At 43.4% G+C, this 18,205-nt stretch overlaps 1 protein-coding gene across 4 annotated transcripts in view; it reads left to right on the top strand.

Moving 5' to 3' along the window:
* Positions 1–18,205, top strand: part of LOC122563768 (interleukin-6 receptor subunit beta-like) — a 209,370-nt gene that overhangs the window by 41,355 nt on the left and 149,810 nt on the right. For 2 of the 4 annotated variants that reach the window (XM_043717981.1, XM_043717982.1), the window contains one exon: positions 6,113–6,206. The exons of 1 other annotated variant lie outside the window; for it this stretch is intronic. In XM_043717981.1, coding sequence (XP_043573916.1) covers positions 6,191–6,206 — 16 coding nt within the window. In that variant the 5' untranslated portion in view covers positions 6,113–6,190. Of the gene's footprint in view, positions 1–6,112; positions 6,207–16,908; positions 17,177–18,205 lie in introns of those variants that run through there. One more of the 4 variants, XM_043717984.1, reaches the window with a different exon arrangement.

Raw genomic sequence — 18,205 nt, forward strand, 5'->3', positions numbered from 1 at the left:
ATAGGGGCGATGTCAGGGGTGGGTTCTTTACCCAGAGAGTGGTGGGGGCATGGAATGCGCTGCCCGTGGGAGTGGTAGAGTCGGAATCATTGGCGACCTTTAAGCGGCATTTGGATAGGTACATGGATGGGTACTTCATCTAGGTTAGAAGTTCGGCACAACATCGTGGGCCGAAGGGCCTGTTCTGTGCTGTATTGTTCTATGTTCTATGTTCTATGTTCTAAAGAACTCAAGCCAGTATCCAGGAGAGTGCACACCCTGGAAAGTCCACCTATCTCTGGTTGGAAGAGTTAAATTGATTAACAACATCCAAATCAGAACCAATCATCAAAAGCTTCTGGGTAAATGGTCACCTGGTTCTAATGGAGGTTGATACAGGTGTGGCTGTATCTATGATTGCAGAACCAGTCTTGAACAGAATTCACTCTGGTCTACAACCTTTAAGTTTGTGCACGACTTCAGTTAAACTGAGAACCTATTCAAGGGGTCCTTTACAGATTAAGGGGATAACTTCAGTTCCTGTCTCTTATGAGAAGGAGCTGGTTCAATTACCATTGATTGTGGTAAAAGGTTTGGGCCCATGCTTGATGGGGTGAAATTGTTTGAGAAAGGTTCACTGAGAATGGTTCAACATTTCCTGATGAAAATAATTTAATTAATTAAACACCCAAAATCTAATTAACCTAATTAAATACCCAGAAGGTGTTCAGGAAAGTCTAGGGACTATCAAAGGGACCAAGGCCACCTTATGTTGACCTGGAAGCAATTCCACATTTCTGCAAGGCCTACGCAGTGCAACTTGCCTCATGGGCAAAAGTAGAGGCAGAAACCAGGAGGCTGGAGAGCAAAGGAATCATCAAACCAGTACTGTTTATGGAATGGGCAGCACTTGTGATCCAGATTGTGAAGCCCGATGGGTCAGTTCACCTTTTAAGGATGTTAATCAACTTCTCACAGCTGGATAAGTCTCTCACACAGGATTTATGTACAAAGCTGGCAGTGTGATTTTCACAAAGCTGGACATCAGGCAGCTACTTGCAAATGTAGTTGGATGAAAATTCACAGAAGTGTGGTACAATTAATATCCATTTGGGTTTGTACCAATATACAAGACTGCCATGTGGGGTATTGTTAGCCTGTGCAATTTTTCAGCAGATGATAGAGAATTTTTTTCAAGGCTAACCTAGCTCGCCATTTATCTTGATGATGTGCTCAGAGACGGGAACACAAATAAAAAGCACTTAGAGAATTTAGGCATTGCTCTCAGATGTTTCTTCCAGATGAGTGTGCGTTAGAAGGGAAAAATGTGTGTTCCAAGTGACTTACTTGGGCTACAGAATAGACAAAACTCGATTGCACTCATTGGAAGATGGAGTGAGGGTGATCAAAGTGCCTTGGCTCCCATGTCAGTATTGGAGCTTAGGTCTTTCCTTGTGCTGGTGAACCATTACGGAAAGTTCATACATAACCAGGCATCCATCCTGACGGTTTTGAATCAACTTATTGGAAAAAGAGTCAGCCTTGGAAATGATCACATAGCCAAGTTTTAGCTTTCAGAGGAATGAAGGAACAGCTATCATCCTCTAAGGTGTTAGCAGAGTATGATGCCAAGTGAGATCTGGCATTGCCATGCAATGCCTCCTCCTATGGCATGTTGGTAGTATTAGCCCATAGATGGTCCAATGGAGAGGAACACCCAACAGTGTATGCATCCAAGAGTTAAGCCAAATCAGAGCAGGTAGAGAAGGAAAGTTTGCCAGTCATATTTGGAGTCAGGAGATTCCACCAATAACTTTATGGACACTAATTTGAAATAAAAATGGACCACAAACCCCTGCTAGTTCTACTTAAAGAAGAAAAAGCTGTGCTTCCTATAGTTTCAGGCCAAATTCATCAGTGGATTCTAAGTGTATATAATTGCGAGTTGGAACACTGTCTGAGAGGCCAAGTAGCAAATGCGAATGCATTGAGCTGCTTCCTGTCGACAAATACACTCTGATGGCACTGCCACTGAAAGAGTTTGTAATGGTTTTAAATTTCCTGGTCCTAACCTTCCACCTGACTAATCTTTGGGTACAGCGCATTATCCTCCGCCATTTCCAGCACCTACAATCAGACCCCATCACCAAAGATATATTTCCCTCCCTGTCTCTGTCTGTGTTCTGCAGAGACCGTTCCCTCTGTGACTCCCTTATTAGGTCCATGACCCCCACTAACTCAATCTCCACATCCAGCACCTTCCCTTGCCGCCACACGAGATGTAAAACCTGTGCCCACACCTCCATCCAAGACCCCAAAGGATCCTTTCACATCTGGCAGAAATTTTCCTGCACACCCACTACCTCATCGACTGTGTTTGTTGCTCTACATCGGGGAGACAGGACACCAACTAGTGAAGCATTTCAGCGAGCATCTCTGGGATACATGCACCAAACAACCCCACCACCCTGTGGCTAGCGCTTCAACTCCCCCTCCTACTCCCACAAGGAAACCCCTTGACCTCATCCACTGCCGAACCAAAGCCACCTGACAATTGGAGGAAGAAAGCCTCAACTTTCGCCTTGGGACCTTTCAACCACATGGGATCAACATTGACTTCACTGACCTGCGTTGCTTTTCCAGCACTGCACTTTTCGACTCTGACTCTTCAGCATCTGCAGTCCTCACTTTCTCCTTGTTTAAAGCCCTACTAATCAGAGTTCAGGACTTGCTTGTTCCAATAAGGAGGAAGAATGAAGATGGCAATGTTACGGAACTTTGGATAATGAGGTAGGCTGTGATTAGGCAGCTAAATTTGGACAGGACCCATGGAAGATAGTGAGATTAGTGTGGAGCATGCTAATTTGCTAGGGCATTTTGAGATCAAGAAACAAGTGATATTGGGTCTCTTGAAGAGCATTAAGGTGGATAAATCCCAAGGACCTGATGACATCTATGCTTAAAAATATGTTGCTGGAAAAGCGCAGCAGGTCAGGCAGCATCAAAGGAGCAGGAGAATCGACGTTTCGGGCATAAGCCCTTCTTCCTGAAACATCGATTCTCCTGCTCCTTTGATGCTGCCAGACCTGCTGCGCTTTTCCAGCAACACATTTTTAAGCTCTGATCTCCAGCATCTGCAGTCCTCACTTTCTCCTGATGACATCTACCGCAAGTTATTGAGAAAGGTAAGAGAGGAGATTGCTACGACCTTGACTAGGATCTTTGTAGCCTTGCTAGCCACTGGAGATGTCATGGAGAACTGGCAAGTTGCTAATGCTGTTCCTGTTCAAGAAAGGAAATAGGGATAATCCAGGAAACTATAGAATGCTGACTCTCATGTTGGTAGTTAGGGAGCCCTTGGAGAGATTTCTTAGGGATAGGATTTGTGCGCATTTGAAATGCATGGCTGTATTTAGGACAGTCAGCATGGCTTTGTGTGGGGCAGGTCATGTCTTATGAACTTGATTAGATTTTTTTGAGAGGGCGATGAAGATTATCAATGAAAATAGAGCAGTGGATATTTTCTACATGAATTTTAATAAGGCTTTCATTAAGGTCCATCATGGTAGGCTCATCCTGATGATTATGATGCATGGATCCATGGTGACTTGGCTGTTTGGATTCAGAATTGGCCTGGCCTGGCCATAGAGGATAGATGGTAGTGTTTTTCTGGCTAGAAGTCAGTGACTAGTGTTGTTCCACACAGGGATCTGTACTGGGACCTCTGCTGTTTGCGATATACACAAATGACTTGGATGAAAATAGTTAAAAATGACACAACAGTTCAACAGGTTTATTTGGAAGCAACAGCTTTTAGAGCGTTGCTCCTTCATCAGGTGGTTGTGAAGCAGGACCATAAGACACAGAATTTATAGCAAAAGATTAGTGTCATGCAAGTAAAATAATATATTTAACATACCTCAATTTCTGGTAAGTCTTTCATAGAATCCCTACACTGTTTAAACAGGCCATTTGGCTCAATAATTCCAAGCTGGCCCTCTGAAGAGCAACTGACCCAAATCCATTCTCCTACCCTATATTTACCCCTGACCAATCTATACATCCCTGAACGCTGTAGGTAATTTAGCATGGCCAATTCGCCTAACTTGCACTCTTTAGACAGTGGAAGGAAACCCACACAGGCACGTGGAGAATGTGTAAACTCCACACAGTCAGTTGCCCAATGGTTGGAATCGAACCTGGGTCCCTGGCGCTGAGAGGTGGCAGTGCTAACCACTGAGCCACCTCATTTAGAATGGATTACTGGTTTTGGTCATTGATATATAAATCCCAGAACTTCTTTTAAGTCACATTCTCAAGATAAGTTAGGTTTTTTTTTTAAAAGTGACATCTCAGCTCAGATAATGCATTAAAGGTGTGAGATTAGAGTAAATCTATGTCCCAGTCTTGACTCAGACTGGTTCTATTTCCAAAGTGGAATTTACAGAATATTATATGGATTGATTGTCTGCATTAACTGTCTGCAGGTTGTATATTTTTTGAGCAAAACAGAATATATCTGTAATTCTGCAAATACAAATTCACCCCACAAACTTATATGTGTGTATGTGGATGCAGGAGAAAGAGAGAGAGAGAGAGAGAATGCGTGCGTGTGAATGTGAGAGATTGTTTGTGTGTGTGCAAGCTTGGTAAAGTGTGTTTGTGCATGTAATGGGGTATAAGCCTGTGAGAGGGTGCATGCATGGGGTGAATTTATATTTTATAGAGATATACAGCACACAAACAGACCCTTCGGTCCAATTCGTCCATGCTGACCAGATATCCTAAACTAATCTAGTCCTATTTAACGGTACTTGGCCCATATCCCTCTAAACCCTTCCTATTCATATAACCATCCAGTTGCCTTTTAAATGTTGTAGTTGTACTAGTGTCCACCACTTCCTCCAGCAGTTCATTTCACACACTGACCACTCCTTGCATGAAAAAGGTACCCCTTAGGTTCCTTTTAAATCTTTTCCCTTTCACCCTAAACCTATGCCCTCTAGTTTTGGGCTTTCCCATCCCAGGGAAAATACCTTGTTTATTTATCTTATCCATGCCCCTCATGATTTTATAAATCTCAATAGGTCATCCCTCAGCCTCCGACACTCCAAGGAAAACAGCTCCAGCCTATTCAGCTTCTCTCTGTAGCTCGATCCCTCCAACCCTGGCAATCAATCCTCTTCGTTGCTTCTTCAAAAAACTCAATCTAGTTCATGAGACATGATTTCCCACGCACAAAGCCATGCCTCCAACAACTTGCCCACCACTGATGTTAGGCTCACTGGTCTATAGTTCCCTAGCTTTTCCCTCCAACCTTTCTTAAATAGTGGCACCACGCATTGACTTGTTGACGATTCTAAGAACAGAATCCCAGATTGTAAGAATTAAATAAAAATCACCAGAAGCCTGAGAAAATCTGTTTGCGCGACTGGTACCTTTGGAATTCAAGCCAGATATACAATTCTTCATGTATGTAATACAACCCATCATCTGAGGATTTCATGAAGAATATTCAGCATTTGACCAAACAGTTTCTTTTCTAATTCATCCTTTAACTGTATCTGTCTGTCTGACATTGCGAGAATGGGGTCTTATATTCAAAGAACATTGGGCTTCAATCATTAATATTAATTAAATTGCCTTGTGTTCTGCTAAAGTTTTATTCTTAATGATAAACTATTAATTTTTGTTTAAGTTAGACTAGATTACACATCATGTAATAGATATGTTACTTCTAAAATGTTGTTACGAACAAATTAACAGTTTTGAGCATCATGGTTTAATTCCACTGTGTTCTTAATCTAGTGATAGCGAGGTTGATTTAGTTTGACCTGCTTTCCCAGTATCATAACAGGACTCCCAGGGTAACTCTCTCCTGACTGGATACCACTGCGTCACCACCACTATTGTGGTGAAGTGGGACAGGACATAGCCATGGGTGGTGATGGTGTAATGTTTGGAAGATTATATGTAAGTATGTCTGACTGGTCTGTCGGACACCTCTCACAATTTAGGCACAACCCACCTTGATAATTAGGATAGCCCGGGAAGGGTGGCTTGCCATTATTGTTCTTGGTGCCTAAGTCAAGACTAACTGGCTTATACTGTTTTGTTCTGTTTAATTTTTCAGTTGTCGTTTTAAATAACTGACTGGTTTGGAAAATTCAGAGGGCAGTTGAGGGTTAACCACAATGTATGAGTTAGACTCATGGAAGCTAGGCCAGGTAAGAACAGCAGATTTCCTCTGCTGAAGAGTATTTGTGAAATAAAGGTGTCTTATGACAGTTGTTAATGGTCACCATTATTGAACTTTGTTCTTAATTCCATGTACTGCTCATGAGTTGAATTCAAATGTCACCAGCTACCTTGTTGAAACTTGAACTTATGTAATCAGAGCATTAACTGGGATCTCAAATTGACTAGCCCAAAGACATCACCACGAGACAGATGCACCCAAATATTGGTATCCTGATGGAAAACCTGTTTTGTTTTATTCCTTCACTGCATGAGAGGGTCGCTGGCTATGCAGCATTTATTGTGCAGAGTGCAGTTAGGAGTCAACCACATTGCTGGAATCACATATATGCCAGACCAGGTAAGTTTCCTTCCCTCAAGGACATTAGTGAACCAGATGAGTTTTTCTGACGATCGACAGTGGATTCATGGTCACCATTAAATTCTTAATTCCATATTTCTTTTCGTTGAATTCAAATTCCCCCATCTGCTGTGGCAGGATTCGTACCTGGGTCCTCAGAACATTATCTGGGTCTCTGGATTAAAGGTCTCGTGATAATACCATTAGATCATTGCCTCCACATATGAAGTTTGATGAAGTGATCCTGTGCAATGTGAGAAATCCTTTTGATAAAATTAGAGTAGAATTTGAAATTAAAGCTTGGTTTTGACAAGTCTTGGAATGTATTGGAAAGGATGTCAAGTAATCAATGTCTGGAGTGCATTGAAAATGAAGTCCTACTCAAAGAACACCTCTGCCTTCCTGGTTGATTGCATGAGATCCTCATACAAAACATATTATATCTATAGAAGCTTGTTTGTTTAGTCAACTGTGCACTGGACAGGGTAAGATGTTAGTTTTGATGTGTGAAGTGAAGTACTGCAATGAGACACCGTAAACAAGGTTTTCAGGACAAATGAAAGATAAAAAAAATTGCATCTGAAGAAATTGTACTTTCGGTTCCATCCTTCAGAGTTCTAAGGAGCTTAAAGTTTTCTGTGATGCTAATTTTCATGGTGATTAGTCCAGTGTCACTAATTTCATTTTATTTTTGGTAGTTTTCAGTCAAAAAACATTGTCCATTGCAGTGAGCAGTTAGGAAAATAGAAAAATAGTTGCTAAATGTATTTTAGTTGTTAAATCAATACCCCTGGTGACAGTGGATATGGGAATCTATTTCTGAAGTGTTTAAAGTGATATTCCCGTCAATGTGTGTACTAAAGATGGGGCAGCCATTTTATACAGAAATCAGTCATTATGTGATGATGGTCACTGTTTGATATGTGTGAGTGACACATCATTACAGATTGACTAGCAGGTTTGAGACACATTTTGGAGAAAGATTGAAATCTCTCAGATTATGAAAGTGGATTACAACATTAAGAGTAGAATAACTTTTATTGTCAAATGCATTGAAATAAGTACAGTGAAAGTTTGTAATGTCACCTCTCAATGTCATCTTAGGTACTGGGTATCTAGGTACAGATATTTTGTGTGTTGTCACAGAATTGAAATAGTCAAAAAAAGGTTAGCATGGGAATACCGAATTTAAAAATCTAGAATGATCTGGGGCTTGGTTCATGACTTGCTCTGCTCCCCTCGCTGGGACTCTGCTTGCGCTTTCTCTGCTCACCTCACTGGGATTTGGCCTGCGCTTTCTCTGCTTCCCTCACTGGGACACGGCCTGCACTTTCTCTGCTCCCCTCTCTGGGACTCGGCCTACACTTGCTCTGCTCCCCTCTCTGAGACTCGGCCTGCACTTGCTCTGCTCCCATCTCCAGGACCTGGCTCATGACTTGTTCTGAGGTTGCTCTGGGCTCTGCCCGCATTTCCAGGACACTGCTTGCGCTCGCTCAGCTGCCACTCTGGACTTCAGCTGTGACTCGCTATGCTCCCCCTCCGGGTTCCAGCCACGACACGCTCTGCTGCCAGCTGCAGGACCCGGCCCGAGCTCATTCTGGTCTGGCTCCAGGCTCTGGCTGCGACTCTCTCTACTCCCAATCCAGGACTCTGCCCATGCTTGCTCTGCTGTGGGCTCTGGCTGCGATTCGCTCTGCTCCCAGCTGCAGGTTCCGGCCCACAATCATTCTGCTACTGGTCTAGGCTTCCACTCCGACTTTCTCTGCTCCCCCTCTGGGCTCTGTCAGTGACTGACTCTGCCCACGTTTACTCTGCTGCTACTCTGAGCTCCGGCTGCAACTTGCTCTATTCTCTGCTGCAGGCCCCAGCCGTGATGTGCTCTGCTCCTGCTCCAGGACTTGGTCCATGCGCCCTGTCACGCTTGGTCTCTGGCCATAGAACATTTCAGCGCAGTACAGGCCCTTCGGCCCTTGATGTTGCGCTGACCTGTGGAACCACTCTGAAGCCCATCTAACCTGCACTATCCCATTATCATTCATATGTTTATCCAATGACAATTTAAATTCACTTAAAGTTGGCGAGTCTACTATTGTTGCAGGCAGTGCATTCCACACCCTTACTACTTTCTGAATAAAGAAACTACCTCTGATATCTGTCCTTTATCTACCATCCCTCAATTTAAAGCTATGTCCCCTCGTGCTAGCCATCACCATCCGAGGAAAAAGGCTCTCACTATCCACCCTATCTAAACCTCTGATCATCTTATATGTCTCAATTAAGTCACCTCTCAACCTTCTTTTCTCGAACAAAAACAGCCTCAGGTCCCTCAACCTTTCCTCATAAGTCCTTCCCTCCATAGCAGGCGACATCCCTGTAAATCTCCTCTGAACCCTTTCCAAAGTTTCCACCTTTTTCCTATAATGCGGTGACCAGAACTGTATGTAATATTCCAAATGCGGCCGCACAAGAGTTTTGTACAGCTGCAACATGACAGCGGAAACTCAACCCCTCTACCAATAAAAGCTAACACACTGTATGCTTTCTTAACAACCCTATCAACCTGGGCAGCAACTTTCAGGGATCTATGTACGTGGACACTGAGATTTCTCTGTCATCTACCCTACCAAGAATCTTACCATTAGCACAGTACTCTTTACTCTTTATTCCTGTTACTCCTTCCAAAGTGAATTACCTCATACTTTTCTGCATTAAACTCCATTTGGCACCTCTCAGCCCAGCTCTGTAGCTTATCTATGTCCCTCTGTAACCTGTAACATCCTTCAGCACTATCCACAATTCCAGTGATTTAGTGTCATCAGCAAATATACCAACCCATCGTTCTATGCCCTCATTCAGGTCATTTATAAAAATGACAAACAACAGTGGACCCAAAACAGATCCTTGTGGTACCCCACTAGTAACTGAACTCCAGGATGAACATTTCCCATCAACCATCAGCCTTCTTTCAGCTTGCAAATTTTTGATCCAATCCACTAAATCACCCTCAATCTCATGCCTCTATATTTTGTGCAATAGCTTACCTTGGGGAACCTTATCAAATGCCTTACTGAAAACCATATACACCACATCATCAACTGATTTACCCTCATGCACTTGTTTGGTCACCATCTCAAAGAACTCAATAAGATTTGTGAAGCATGACCTACCTTTCACAAAACCGTGTTGACTATCCCTAATCAACTAATTCCTCTCTAGTTGATTATACATCTTATCTCTTATAACCTTTTCCAACATTTTACACACAACCAACATGAGGCTCATGGTTTATACTTTCCAGGGTTGTCTCTACTCCCCTTCTTCAACAAGGGAACAACATTTGCTATCCTCCAGTCTTCTGGCACTATTCCTGTAGACAATGACGACATAAAGATCAAAGCCAAAGGATCTGCCATCTCCTAGCTGGCTTCCCAGGGAATTCTAGGATAAATCCCATCCGGCCCAGGGGTCTTAACTATTTTCACACTTTCCAGAATTGCTAACACCTCCTCCCTGTGAATGTCAATCCCATCTAGTCTCGTAGCCTGTTTCTCAGTATTCTCCTCAACAACGTTGTCTTTTTCAAGTGTGAATACTGAAGAAATATATTCATTTAGTGCTTCCCCTAGCTCCTTGGACTCCACGCACACCTTCCACTACTATCCTTGATTGGCCTGAATCTTCTCTTGTCATTCTTTTATTCCTGATGTACCTATAGAAAGCTTTAGGTTTTTTGTTGATCCTATCTGCTAATGACTTCTCATATCCCCTCCCGACTCTTCTTAGCTATCTCTTTAGGTCTTTCCTGGTTAACTTGTAACACTCAAGCGCCCAAACTGAGCCTTCACGTCTCATCCTCACCTAAGCCGCCTTCTTCCTCTTGACAAGAGATTCAACTTCTTTAATAAACCATGGCTCCCTTGCTCAACAACTTCCTCCCTGCCCGATAGGTACATACTTATCAACAACAGTAGCTGTTCTTTGAGTAAGATCCACATTTCAGTTGTGCCCATCCCCTGCAGTTTCCTTCCCATCCTATGCATCCTAAATCTTGTCTAATTGCATCATAATTGCCTTTCCCCTAGCTGTAGCTCTTGCCCTCCGGTGTATACCTGCCCCTTTCTATCACTAAAGTAAACAGAACTGAATTGTGGTCACTATCACCAAAGTGTTCACCTTCCTCCAAATCTAACACCTGGCCGGGTTCATTCTCCAATACCAAATCCAATGTGGCCTTGCCTCTTATTGGCCTACCTATATTATGTGTTAGGAAACCATCCTGCACACATTGGACAAAAACTGACCCATCTAAAGTATTCGAATTACAGAAGAACCTCGATTATCCGAATATCAATTATCTGAATATCGGAGTATCTGTGGGGGATCTCAAGGTCCTGATAGAAACAATACGTCAAAGAGCAGTTTCAACCCTGATCATTTCTTTTGTTTACGGGTCCAGTAATTAAAAATGAACTCGGCTCACTGAAAAGCTGCCGAGAACAGTCCTGAACAATCCAGGCACTGTCTCTAAATGACTGACTCCTGCCCTCTCTCTCTCTCCCCCGACACTTGCCCTGGCATTCTAACAGGGGTGAACCCTAAAACCTCCTTCGCCTGTACAGGGCAGAGACGGAACCTGTCAAAACGTTGTGTGCGAGAGCGCTATTGGAGACTTAACGCACTCAGGCAGCAGCAGTCTAACTGTTGGGGTACAGTCCGGCTGCCCTGGACAGGGTTTGGATGGTGGGTGGGAGTGAACGGGAGTGCGGGATTGGGGGAGTGGGAAATGGACAGGGGGTGGGCAGATGGGTTTGGGGGCGGGCAGATGGAGGGAGGGCAGGGTCTCACGTGCAGTGTGCTTTTGCCAAGTCTCCAGAATGGGGAGCAGACATCACATAAAAATCCAAGTCCCAGAGGAAATCAATTAACCAAATAATCAATTATCTGAACGAAATAGTGCCCGCCGATCTCGTTTGGATAATTGAGGTTCCTCTGTAAAGTATTTCCAGTCAATATTTGGAAAGTTAAAGATCTCATAACAACTACCCTGTTACTTTCGTTCTATCCAGAATTATCTTTGCTATCCTTTCCGTTACATTTCTGGAACTATTTGGAAGCCTATAGAAAACTCCCAATAGGGTGATTTCTCCTTTCCTGTTTCTAACCTCAGCCCATATTACCTCAGTAGACGAATCCTCAAATGTCCTTTCTGCCACCATAATACTGTCCTGACTAACAATGCCACACCTCCCCCTCTTTTATTTTCTTCTCTGTTCTTATTGAAGCATCTTAATCCTGGAACCTGCAACAACCATTCCTGTCCCTGCTCTACCCATGTCTCCGAAATGTCCACAACATCGAAATCCCAGATATCCGCCTATGCTGCAAATTCACCCACCTTATTTCGGATGCTCCTGGCATTGGAGTAGACACATTTCAAAGCACCTTCCTGCTTGCTGGTGAAATATTGCAACCTTGAAACCTCATTACTCTCAACCTCCTGGACACTGGAAATACAATTTAGGTTCCCATCCCCCTGCTGAATTAGTTTAAACCCTCCCGAAGTGCATTATCAATTTTCACCCCCAGAATATTTGTAGCTCTCTGATTCAGGTGTAGACCATCCTGTTTGTAGAGGTCCCACTAGCTCCATGATTCATCTCCCTTTTTCTCGCCTCCATTCTACAAGTATTTTAAGAAGTTAAATGTTGGGAGGGTTAACAAATGTTGAGTTAACTGTGTAATAATTGTATTTAGTTTATTCATTCACAGAATGTGGGCATCACTGACTCAGCCAACATTTATTGCCCAAACCCAGTTGCTCAGAGGATAGTTAAGAGTCAATCACATTGCTGTGCATCTGGAGTTGCATGTAGGCCAGACCAGATAAGGATGGTAGCTTCCTCCATTAGTGAACCAGATGAAGTTTTTCCATCTGAAGAAGGGCTTATCCCGAAACGTCGATTCTCCTGCTCCTCGGATGCTGCCTGGCCTGTTGTGTTTTTCCAGCACCACATTTTTCAACTCTGGTCTCCAGCATCTGCAGTCCTCACTTTCTCCTAGGGGTTTTCCAAAAGTCAGCAGTGGGTATTCCTAATTTCAGATTTTTTTTTGTTGAAATTAAATTCCACTATCTGCAGGAGTGAGATTCGATCCTAGGTCCCCATAACATTACCGGAGTGTCTGGATTAGCAGTCCAGTGATAATGTCTTTGGGCCATTGCCTTCACCTATTGAATTGTGTGTAGATCTTGCGATAACAGAATGTGCATCACCACATTATGTTACGTTCAATGGGTATCACTGATTCCTGTTCCACCCACTAGTCTCCACAGTCACCATTTCTGCCATCTCCAGTAAGAGGCCACCACCGAACACAGCTCTCATCCACCATCTCCACTGTGAGCATTCTGCAGCAACCATTTTCCTTGCAGCACTCTGGTGCACTTCTGACATCTCCACATATCCCTGTGATACCGTCCCATTGCAATCACAGAAGCTGCAATATTTGACCATTTGCCTCCTCCCTCCCCACTGTCCAGGCCCCAAACACACCTTCCAGGTAAACCAATGTTTCGCTGCTCATAATGTAGTGTTCTTTACACTGGCTGAGACCAAACACACAGTTGATGATATCCCTGAAAGTTGCCACCCAGGTGGATAGTGCTGTTAAGAAGGCATATGGTGTGTTAGGTTTCACTGGTAGAGGGATTGAGTTCCAGAGCTGCAATATCATGCTGCAACTATACAAAACACTGGTGTGGTCTCACTTGGAATATTCGTGTACAGCTCTGGTCCCCACATTTCAGGAAGGCTGTGGAAGCATTGTAAAAGGTGCAGAGGAGATTTACCAGAATGTTGCCTGGTCTGGAGGGAAGGTCTTATGAGGAAAGGCTGAGAGACTTGGGTCTGTTCTCATTGGAAAGAAGAAGGCTAATGGGGGATTTGATAGAGACATACAAGATGATCAGAGGATTAGATAGGGTAGACAGAGAAAGACGTTTTCCTAGGATGATGACATCAGTTTGTGTGAGGGGGCATAATTACAAATTGAGGGGTGATAGATTTAAGACAGATGTCAGAGGCAGGTTCTTTACGCAGAGTGGTAAGGGCATTGAATGCCCTACCTGCTAATGTAGTTAACTCAGCCATATTAGGGAGATTTTAAACAATCCTTAGATAAGCATATGGGTGATTTTGGGATAGTGTAGGAGGAAGAGCTGAGAATAGTTCACAGGTCGGCACAACATCGAGGGCCGAAGGGCCTGTTCTGCGCTGTATTGTTCTATGTTCTATGTCCTATAGTTTTGTTCAACAACTCTGCTCTGTCTATAGGAATGACCCTGACCTCATAGTTTCTTGCTATTTCAGTAAAGCTCTGTGCTCTTATGCTAACATTTCTGACCTGCGCTTGCTACGATGTTTCAACAAAGAACAACACAAGCTTGAGGAACAACACCTCACTCTTCAGCACATTACAGTTTCTTTGAATCAATATTGGGTTATACAAGTTCAGAATATGACCTCTGAATTTCATTTCTCTTACATGCCCCACACTCCTCAACTGTATCTTGTTTCTGTCTTTTGGCTTCACTCAGTATAGAAAGGACCATTTTAATCTTTTTAAATCTTAATTTTAATCTTTTCACACTTAACTTAAATACCAATTATACATATCAATCCCTTGTTTTCCACCATTCTCACCACCTTGGTCTTGGTTCAGGGCACCTTCAGAATCAGTTCCACTTGCTTCTGCTCCCCTTCGTCCACAGCATCAAAAGAGAATATTACCTTCCAGTTTCAGAGTCATCAAATGCTCAACATTAACTCTTTCTCTTTAAAAAGAGGCTTACAGGTTTACAGTTTGGTTTAGATTTCCATCATTTGCAGCATTTTGCTTTTGTTTGAGTATCACTAACATTGCATGGAACACTATCACTGACAGAGGATTGAACATAGTGAGTATCACTGGCAGTGGAAAAGAAATCAAAATAAAAACTGTTAGGTGCTAGAAACCTGAAACATAAACAGAAATTGCTGGAAATTCACAGCAGGTCTGGATAGAAATTAGTCTTTGAATCTGACTTTATAATTCAGCCTACTGACATGGGTGGTGCTATTGTCTGGCATACTGACCTTGAATTACTGAGGTATCTCGGATACTTCCTCCTATTTCCCCCTGGATCATGACCATAGCAGGGAACATTAGGCCATTGTGTCCACAATGGTCACTCTCAATTTCAACTGGAGATCTCCCTGCCACTGCCTCCAAGCTCATAATCTCCCAACCCTGCACAGCCTGCTTCTACCTCCTTCCCAAAACTCTCAAACAAGACAGTGCGAGCAGACCCATTGTCTCCACCTGCTCCTACCCCATTGTACTCATCTCTTCCTACCTTCACTTCATTTTTTTCTCTGCTTATCCATTCCCTTTCCACTCACATCCATGATCCTCCTGATGTTTTACATCAGTTTCAGAATTTCCAGTTTGTGGTCTCCACTGCTTTCTCTTCGCCATGGTCCCTTTCCATCAAGATGGTCTCACGGCTCTCCACTTCTTCCTGGAAAGAAGACCATCCACCACCATCTGGGCTGAGCTCATCCACACTCTGAACAATTTCCCTTTTAATTACTCTCACTTACTTTAGGTCAAAGGTGTGCTTATGGGTATCTGCATGGGCCCCAGTTATGCCAAACATTTTGTAGGGTATGTGGAACATTCCGTGTTCCCATCCTATTCAGCTCCCAGTCACAGCTGTTTCTCTGGTACATCAATGACATAATCAACGCTGCTTAAATGTCTTGTCTGAAACTGGAAAAGTTTAACTATTTCACTTCCAATTTCCATCCTGCTCCCACTTACTCTTGGTCCAACTCTGACTGCTCCCTTTCCTTCATTGACATCTCTGTAACCATTTCTGAGGATAGGCTGGTCACTCACTATAAGCCCACTGACACCCACAATTATCTGGACTATACATCTTCATAACTTACTTCCTGTAAAGACCCCTTTCCATTCTGCCATTTCCCCATCTCCATCTCATCTATTCCGATGATGCCAACTTCAACAAGAAGGCCTCTGAAATATCCACTTTCTTTCTCAACCGAGGGTTCCCCAGCACCATAGTTTACAGGGCCCTTAGCTGTATCTGATCCATCTCCTGCACTTCAGTTCTCACCCCCTCTCGTCCCTCTCACAACAACAATAGGGTCTATCTTGCCTTCTCCTACCATCCTCTATATCCGGAGGATCATTAGCCTCCATTTCCATCACCTCCAGTAGGATGCCACCACCAGACACATATTCCCCTTCCTTTCTTTGTCAGTCTTCCACATGGAATGTTCCCTCCATGGACTACTACTCCTTCACTCACAACATCTCCCCCACACTCCCCATTCTTCCCACCCAACAGCCCCATTTCACCTTCCCCTGCAGAAGGTGTAACACCTGTCCATTTAGTTCCCCCTTCCTCAGTGTCCACAGGCACAAACATACCTTCCAGGTAAGGCATGCTTTACCTGCACTTCTTCTACTGTATTTGTTCTCTACAAGGTAGTCTCTACATTGGGAAACAAAGCACACTCTGGGTGACCACTTTGCAGAAGACCTACATCCTGTCTGCAATTAAGACCCTGAACATTCAATAGCCTGTCACTTCAACACACCACCCTGTTCCCTGGCTAAGATCTTTGTCTCAGACTTGCTGCAGAACTCTAACAAAGCTCAGCGCAAGCCAGGAGAACAGCACCTCATCTTCTGCTTGGGACTTCTGGATTTAATATCAGGCCAATCGATTTTAAGGTTTGAGCATCCCTATCCATGCTTTCCCCCACTCCACACACCAGGTCTTGACATCACGTGCTGCATCCCATCATCAGCCGTGCATAGACCTCCATTAGCAGCTATTCATTCTCACAGGTTGGTCTTGATCTCATCATTTGTCTGTCCAACCATTTTTTCTCTCCCTTTAGGTTCTATCTCTACCTATTGTTTACTCCTCGCCCCTACCTATCCCATCATCTGTATAAAAACCATCATTTCCTACCTACTATCAGTTCTGAAAAAGGGTCACTACACATAAAAACTGTAACTCTGATCTCTCTCCACAAATGCTGCTAGAGTTACTGAAAGTTTCCAACAATTTCTAATTTTGTTTCACTGACTAAAGGTTGAACACAGTGAGTGTCACTGACAGGGGATTGTACACAGTGAATACCATCAGCAATGCACAGTGAGTGTCTGAGAGATTTTATTCGTCAGCACATTATCTGATCACATTGTTCTCTGTCTTCATTTCCCAATTACAGTTTCTTCCTTTTTTCAATTTCAGTTTTTGTAACATGTTTGCGTCTTTTTTTGCTCTAAAACTGGGAAGCAGTCGTTTCAATGCTGTTTTAGGTTTATTTCATTTCATGGCTGACTGTTCAGAGGCTCATGCCAGCAGAAGATTTTGTCGCTATCCAATCTTTGGCTGTTAGTGGTGCCTGTGAATATGATGGAAATGTTCTCTCCACTGAATGATAAAAGGAGCCCAGCAGCACACACTTGATTTGTCTCCAGACTGATGATGGAGCTATGGGATTAAGAGTCTTAATAAACCTGGTAAGTATCAATTGTGAGTTGCTCAGGTAGTCATAGATTGTTTCTGATGAACAGGAATTGGGTGTTTTGTTCTGAGTTAGCATTTCAGTTTGGATAAGTGTTTCCAGTGAAAACTGGGAAAAATATAGACATCTTGGGAGACCGTTCCCAACTGTCTACTAACTTCTGGATTGAAGCAGATAAACGATGATTTGTGTACTCAACTCATTAGTAAGTGTTGAGCTGCCTATATTTACATATATTATCTTTCAATCTCTCAATTAAAGCAATATTTCGATTGGTTTTTCCATTTAACTCTAACCACAGATATTACTTGGTTCATAAATCTAAAGAAAGGAAAGCAGCAAAACTAGTGAATCAAACTGATGGAATTTCTTCAGTGAGTTGTCAGTGTTTCCCTCTGCAGTCTTATCTCCTGTGGGAAAAGTCTGGTCAAGGAGATTTCTGTTGCTGGTACCATGTAGCTTTCCCTTTGGTCGGTTTCTAATCAAAGTAGGATGTTTCTCATCAGCCTGCTCTGAATTAGAGCCACACGCAGGAGCAGTTGTAACTCCTATGGAACAACATGCAGAGAGATGGAGACAGAATACAGTAGAGTGAGGGCGGCACAGGTGGAGGTGGAGAGATGGAGGGGAAGGGAGAGAGAGAGAGAGCGGGGACAGTGGCCAACAGAGAGAGAGAGGACACAGTAGAGAAAGAGAGGATAGCAGAGAGCAGTGTGAGTAGAGAGGGGAGGCAGCAGAGAGTCAGAGTTTGTGGTTAACAGAGAAGGAGAGGGTAAACAGAGAGAGAGAGAGTGGGCAACAGGGAGAGAGAGAGAAAACTGGAGGGAGGGAAAGATAGAAAATATTGATCAGAGTGGTGCTGGAAAAGCACAGCAGCTCAGGCAGTATCCCAGGAGCAGGAAAATCGACCTTTTGGGCAAAAGCCCTTCATCAGAAAAATATAGAGAGTAGGCAACAGAGGGGAAGGAGAGAGAGAGGAGGCAGCAGAGGAAGAAAGATTGGGCAGCAGAGGGAAAGAGTGAGC

This window comes from Chiloscyllium plagiosum, chromosome 27 (assembly GCF_004010195.1).
Source record: "Chiloscyllium plagiosum isolate BGI_BamShark_2017 chromosome 27, ASM401019v2, whole genome shotgun sequence".
Taxonomy (NCBI): domain Eukaryota; kingdom Metazoa; phylum Chordata; class Chondrichthyes; order Orectolobiformes; family Hemiscylliidae; genus Chiloscyllium; species Chiloscyllium plagiosum.